At 32.4% G+C, this 8055-nt stretch overlaps 1 protein-coding gene across 2 annotated transcripts in view; it reads left to right on the forward strand.

Moving 5' to 3' along the window:
* Nucleotides 1–8055, forward strand: part of LOC108907051 (cyclic GMP-AMP synthase) — a 56965-nt gene that overhangs the window by 36938 nt on the left and 11972 nt on the right. Inside the window, exon 3 of one of the 2 annotated variants that reach the window (XM_018710567.2) lies at nucleotides 6386–6521. In XM_018710567.2, the coding sequence (XP_018566083.1) occupies nucleotides 6393–6521 (129 nt within the window). In that variant the 5' untranslated portion in view covers nucleotides 6386–6392. Of the gene's footprint in view, nucleotides 1–6345; nucleotides 6522–8055 lie in introns of those variants that run through there. The other variant, XM_018710568.1, reaches the window with a different exon arrangement.

Genomic DNA, 8055 nt, shown 5'->3' on the forward strand with positions numbered 1-8055 from the left:
AAAATAAATAAAATAATATTAATTGGTCCTAATAAAAAGAAAATGTACCAGGTGAACAAAATGCTAAATATCACACTAGAATTTGGAAAGAGTAAATTAATGTTTCAATTTTTAGTAGTTCCAGATATGACAATGGACATTATCCTAGGTTCCGATTATCTAAATAAATATAATGCTAAAATAGATTATAAATTAAGAAAATTATGTATAAATGAGATATGGATAGATTTTAAAGAAAACAAACAAGAAATTATGAACATAGGTGAAAGCATAGAATGTAAGGTAGTTGATGAAAAAGTAATGAATGTTAAAGAGATGAATTTATGTGAAGAAGGTGATGATTATTATTATGATGATGAGGTGAATAATGAGGTATTTAATATAAATGAAATAAAATTAAATGTTGATAATAATTATGATAGGGAAGTGAGAGAAATGTTTAAGAAGTATGAAGGTTTAGTGTCAAATGAAATGAGAGTGGCAGAAAGCTATGTTCATAAGTTAGAGGTAAGAGATATAGATAATTTTAGAGCAAAAACATATCCTATTCCATATATGCATAAAGACAAAGTAAGGAATGAAATTGGAAAACTACTAAAAGATGAAATAATAGAAAGAAGTAATACACCTTATGTAAATCCTCTTGTGATAGTGACCAAGAAAAGTGGTGATATAAGAATTTGTTTAGATGCTAGGACTATAAATAAGTACACGATTCCACAGTATGAGGCACCATTAATGGTAGATGCGATATTAGGTAGAATTACAAATGCAAAAATCTTTTCAAAATTAGACCTTAAGCATAGTTTTTGGTTAATTCCTTTGGCAGAAGAATCAAGGAAATACACAGGTTTCATAGTAGATGGGGAAATATTTCAGTTTAAAGTCACACCGTTTGGCTTGCAGAGTTCTTGTTCCGCGCTTGTAAGGGCATTGCATAACATATTGAACAAATATGATAAATTTGTATTACATTATATAGATGATATTTTAATTTACTCTGACAACATTGAAAATCACAGACGACATTTAGACATTGTACTCGAAGAACTAGATAAAAACGGACTGAAACTAAATATTGAGAAATGTCAATTCTACAAAGAAAAAGTCACATATTTAGGCTATCAAATAAATCAAACAGGGATACAAATGGACGAAGAACGTATACAGACGATACGACAATACAAAAGACCACAAAATTTAAAGACATTACGGGGATTTTTGGGAATGATTAATTATTTTAAAAGACTTATACCAGACTTGACAAACTTTGAACTACCTTTAATTGAATTACTAAGGAAAAATGTTAATTGGACATGGACAGAACGACAACAAAAAGCTTTTGACAATATCAAAAATTTAATTTTGGAAAATTTAAAAATTTATCACCCGGACTATAACAAACCTTTTATTATACGGACAGACGCATCGATACAAAGACTTGCAGGTGTACTATTACAGAGACAAGACAACGACGAGGTACCAATAGCTTTCACATCAAGGGTGACGAAAAAACACGAACGAAACTATAGTGTATCAGAAATAGAACTAGCGAGTATAATCTTCACAATAACAAAAATGAGATTTTATCTATTAGGCAACAAATTTACAGTACAGACAGACAATCAAGCTTTGACTTCAATACTAAGCAACAAATTTGGTAATAATCGCATCCACAGATGGGCACTGTTACTTACAGAATATGACTTTGACATACAATACATACCTGGAAAACAAAATATACTTGCAGATGCTTTGACACGAATGGACAGTAGACAAGTAGACGAACCTAGACAGATTAAAGTAGGAATAAATTTAATGAGAGACAACGACGGAATATTTTCTATGACAGCCATACAAGAAGACCAACGAAAACTGACAAACGAAGAAAAGGCAAAATTAAAGTTCCAAAATAACTGTTTCATAAAACGGATAAAAGAGGAAGAACTATATGCCATTACGACGGATTTGACGAAACAGATAATAGAAAATTTACATAAAGACTATGGACATGTTGGGTTAGACAAAACATGGAGACTATTCCGAGAAAATTATTACAGCAAACATGACAGACAGATAACCAAAAACATAATACAGACATGCCATATTTGCCAAGTAGCCAAAGACAAAAACGTACACTATACAGGACAACCAAAATCAATACGTACAGAAAGACCAAGACAAGTAATTGCCATTGATTTCATTAGTAATTTAATACCTAGTTACAGAGGTAACAAACACATATTCTTGGTAGTAGATGTGTTTTCAAAATATGTTAGAATATACCCATGTAACAAGACGAATACGAAGACAGTGGTAAATTTACTAGACCGATACCGACAAGAAGAAGGACCTTGTGAAAACATCATACTAGACAACGCAACTTACTTCAGAAACATACGGATGACAAATTACTTCAGACGGATAAAGACAAGACCTCGATATACTAGTATCCGACACCCACAGGCAAATCCGGCCGAGCGGTATGTGAAAGAAGTGGCAAAATACTTACGCATATTGGTACATCACGACCAACCACAATGGGAAGACTACATATCAGACGTTGAACGATACTTGAACGAGACACCAAACAATGTGACGGAACAAATACCTCTCACAACATTCAAAAACATATTACCAGACAGACCATGGATAACATCAACCAAGACAGAATATGACCAACTGATACAAAAAGTGAATGAGAGACTATTACGAGCAGCAGAACGTTACGAAAAAAGACTGACCAAGACGAAGAAAAATTCAAAACAATTTCAAAAAGGAGACTTAGTGATTGTAAGAACACTCAGAGTTCCGAACAGACGTGAAAGCCGATGTGCAAAGCTAATGTTGCCTTATGACGGACCGTACATGATAAATACAGCAAACGGGATGAACAGCTATGAACTCAAATACATAGACAGTAACAAGATAAAAGGAATTTATAATATAAAACAATTATACCCATATTTCGACACACACAATTATAATGTAGTACAAAATTAAAATCAAAAATTTACAAATTAACACAAAATTAAAAAAATAATAATAATTAGATATACGAGGTAAGAAAGAAGAGAAAGTTGTATTTAACAATGTACAGAAAAATCTAAATAATAATTACAGAAATAAAACAAAAGCAAAAACACAACACTCAATACATTAAACACATAAATTAAAATAAAAAACTAAAAATAAATTCAATATTTAAAACCAAACAAATAACTGTAACAATATATATATTTATATCATATTGCTTTCGTGATTTCTGGGATAACAGATCTAAAGTTACCATTTTTGCGGCTTCTATAACACTTGATGGTGTAATAAAATTAATTTCATTTGCCGTATTTTCTTCAAAATCCATTTATTTTTTGACACAAAATTTACAATATTTAAAGACAGCTTAATTGTAGTTACTAATTAACACTAAACAACTTACAACTATTTTACTTAGGTACCCTTTATCCAGTACCTGACTTGATATATACAGGGTGTATCACGAAGAGAGCCCAGTAGGATTATCTCAAAAAGTAGTCAGAATTGAAATCAGAAAATTTATATACAAAAAGATCTATTCAATGAAAATAGTGTCAACTTCATCGCACCGGAATTCCGGTTATACCGGAAGTCATCATCAACTCTGTTATTTCAAATGGAACACTATGTATATTTATGCATTTTTTAATTTTATTGCAAATATTCTATACTATTTTCATATCAGGTACTATGGGCCAAAATAAGACCGTTTTCAAGTTATTATTAATTTTTGAAAAAAATTAGGGATGTAAGTGATTTTTGAAAATAGAATAACACCCGACATTATTCTTTATTTATTAAGCAGTGATGACTTGTTTACCGTGCATGACATATAGAATGCCACATTTTTGAATGACTCATAAGTAAGGCTGTCAGAACTGAGCCGCGGGACATAGGCGTACGCATTATTTATTAAAAAGCAACAAATTAAATTGTCTACAAATACACCATCATAAACACCAACGGATTGGAAATAATTACGCAACATCCGCACGATAACAAAGACAACAGTGACTTGAACGTGAAAAGCATTTTGAGGCAGCTACTCGTGCTTGTCTCGGTTGACCCGCTTGGCACGCCATTGAATTGCGGCTCTCTCTGACAGCCCTACTCATAAGCTTGATACTTTTATTTAATATTTTATTTAATGAACCTGTTACGCAAACTATTTTATTACATTATTTAAATTATATTGACTATCACTATCTTGTAGTTTTTCACGCCAAACTCAACTAAATTTTATATAGTCTACAACGTTTTGTATTGAGTAAAGCATAAGTTTAGGTGAACATCGGTCAGTAAAAGTTTAGTATTTAGTCAGAAACATGTTTATTTATTGATGATAATAGGAAACACAAGGGCAGGAGGGGGAATAAACATTTTCATGAAGATATTTCAAAGATTCTCACTTATCGTAGAAAATATTCCTAGTTATTTAGCTCATTTGCTCGTATTCAGCAACACTGTATAGTTGATATATACTAGTTATAAATAGGCTTAGTGCATGTGCAGAGTCTAACAGAGCCATCGCAGGGGTCGGTGGCCTTCACAGCTGACTCGCATTTTGAACTATTCAGTTATTTACGGAACCTTGTAGTAGTTGGTGTCGCGTAGTTCTTTTTTACGTCTGTTAAAGGAAATACATGTGTTGTACTGTTTGTAAACACATAAATTCTTGTTACAAAACTAAAGTGACAAGACATTTGAAGAGCCATGCCTCGTCCAGACTCTGTATTTTTCTATGAAACGCCTTTCTTTCAAGCAATATTCCATTAATCAAACTAGAGAACCTCGAGTTCCGTAATTCCGTAAATTGGAATCCCTAAATCAACAATTTGATACAATGGATGATGTACAAAAAAATATATATGATGCGAATAATATACGCCCACTCAGCAGTACGATAAAAGAAAAAATGCAAAGAGTGTTGGAAAAAAATTAAGGATACACCATTTTGGAAAACATATATAAAGTTTTATCTGGTACATATCGTGAGTTACCAGCAAATATATTAATAAATATATAGTTCATGCCTCAATAATTTCTCGTACTGTCCATTGTCAACCATGTTGTCAACAGTAGACGTTGAACGGTCATTTTCCCTACACAAGTTAATATTAAGTGATAAACGTCGCGTCGCCGTTTCACTTAAGAAAACTTAGAAAAGCACGTAGTAATATGTTTTAGCTCCTTCCAATATGCCACGGAAGCCTTGAACTGAAACACTAAAGTTTATCGGGTAAGTGGTGTCATTTAAATTTATATAGGTATTTCATCCTCCACTTAGCCTTGCTCTTTGGTAATAGTACTATGTTGCGACATATTTTCTGTAAATACATATATTAATATTTTCATTCGTAATCTGACTACGGTCCTGTTAAACTCCGCGCCGCACTAAGCCTAGTTATTATTATAAACGCCAGTCAGCGGTTCTCAATAAGTTTTCTATTAATAAATCGGGCATATTTATTTCAAATCTGCCTTTTTTGGTCCTAATTTTTTTCACAAAAAAATTATTAATTATACGTTTTAGACAATAAACTACACCGGTGTCTAAAATATATGTAGACATTTAAGTTTTACTTTTATAACTAACTAGTTACTTTTTGGGAACTTCAATCTTACTGAATCGAGTTCGGGAAGTCCGTATTTGGCCTCGGATTGACCCTACATTTTTCTCAGAGCAGTTTTAATCATTTTCCCATCAGATAGGAAGTCTTATCTAATCAATGAATCATCGTGGGAACCGAAGCATGTGTCTTCGAAGCAACCGACATCGCCTCTGAATATGGAACCTCCAGCCGGCTTTTCCGCGTTAACCTTGCTCCATTTTCGGGTAAATGCAATTCTGCATACGACTCGATCATTACCGAGGCGCTGCGGAAACAGGAGTATATCCGTATCGTCGGCTCGAATTAGATCATTCCCGATACCAGAAAATGCAATATTTACGAGATTTTTGTCAGAAGGATGTTTTCCATTAACCTGGTTTCTTATTTTTCGCCTCGGTTTCGTTCACGTAAGCGTATTTTGCCGTTACAGCTGCAGTATCTTTTTTGAAAACTGCTATAAAACGTTTCGGGGGGCAAATATTCTTTATAAAATATTTTACTCTTAACGTAACGCATAATTTTATAAACTAGGTACATTTGTACGTACTATGACGCTATATTTATTTATCTGATTAAGAAATAATAATGAATATTTTCGCAAATGAAAATGATTAATATGTAATCTGCTACCTTATCTGTTATAGGTACCTATTTACATTAAGTATCGAGTATTTTTTAATCCTCTCGATGCGTTTCTGTAATATACAGAACTTGTAACCGTAATAATCTTATTTTAGGTAAATTATGGAAGCGACGAGCATGGATGATAGAAAAAGATACAATGGGATGGAAAAATACTTACAACGCGTCAGTGGGACTTACGTATCTGTTCCCAAACACGTGAAAACGAAAAACAACAGAATACTGAAAAAGGTGAGTTTAATTTTCTCTAAATATTCATAATTTGACAGTAACAATATTACAAAAAAAAAATTATACTACCTATACTTTAAAATAACATTTTTCTAAAATTCTCATCATGAAATCAGTTGTCTCAATCGATATTTCCCCTAATTTTTCAAACTGAACATCCTTAACCTTTTTGTTCACTTTTATTAAAGTAGGTTTATAGTTATTTTCGCTAATTTTGAACATATTTCACTTTTTTATAAGAACTGATGAAAAAGATGTTTGTTTAAAAAATCCGAAATAATAATATTTTAAAATTTGTAAAGTTGGCATATCTACGGAAAACATCCTGTATAAATTAATGAATGTCTCTTCTTCTTCTACTCTGTCAAATATTCTAGTTCTAGCTACCACCATTCAAAAATTATTCTAAATTCTAAGAGACTATGTTTTTCACAATGTTCAGGGAACTTTCTAAACAATTTGGCAACGCTGCAGCGAAATGTAAACCTATTTGCATCATCAGTGTATGGAAATAAATGAGGTGTTACATTTTAAAGAACTAACTTCTTAACCACTAAGCTTCATGCATCTTCCCACCTTTTTGAACATTTTCTGTTTGCATCTCGAAAAATAACAGTGCTATTGTACTCTTGCCCACATATTTTGGGACACCCTGTATATCACGCACTTCAATAAATAGTACCGTTTCTAAAATGAATCTGTTTTTGTTTTCAGAACTTAGCGATGACTTTTTGTTTCAAATTACTTTTCAGTTTCGTAAAGTTTCTCATCTCTACTTTTATGGATGTGTACTGTTTCTGAAAATCCACATGCGGAGGCCTCGAAATGAAGTGAATTTGGCTGTCTCTAGTTACTTTTTATGCTTATGCTTCCTTCCTGCCCCTATGATTAATCTTCTCGATTCTAGGTCGCACTAAATGACGTCACGAATTAGCGCTGCGGCAAACAATATCAATAATGAATTATTAATTAACAACCTCTAAGAGATTTCGAATATATTCATTACACTATTATACAAACCTATAGATTGTTTCTAGACATTTAAAAATATATACAGCGTGTCCCACTAGTGCGGGAAAGTCCAATATCTATGTTAAAATGAGGAATATATGGATTTTTCTTTTTACTGTGTTGCCACATTTCTCGGAATGTAAAAATTAAAAATATATTCAACTATACAGTGTGTTCCACTTTTCCTGGACAGACACCAACTTTGTTTCTTTAAATGGAAACACTCATTTTTTATATTTTTTCGGATTCTACATAAAAAATAAAGGGTACTTTGTGTAGAATAGTTCTATTCAAATATTCACAGTTTTTGAGATATCTCACTTGAAAGATTTTTCTAGTCGATATTGGCTGCTTACATTTTCTGATACTGACAGGTTATACTAATAGCTACTAAGCCCATTTTTTTATCAGATGTTTAGTAAGGATGACTCTTCCGAATCATGCTCCAAAAACTGGCCTGCGTTATACAGGGTGACCAAAATATCATGTCAAAATTGCCAATTGAAAAATTGAAAAATCTCGA

Source organism: Anoplophora glabripennis, unplaced genomic scaffold, assembly GCF_000390285.2.
Source record: "Anoplophora glabripennis isolate ALB-LARVAE unplaced genomic scaffold, Agla_2.0 scaffold261, whole genome shotgun sequence".
Classification (NCBI taxonomy): Eukaryota; Metazoa; Arthropoda; class Insecta; order Coleoptera; family Cerambycidae; genus Anoplophora; species Anoplophora glabripennis.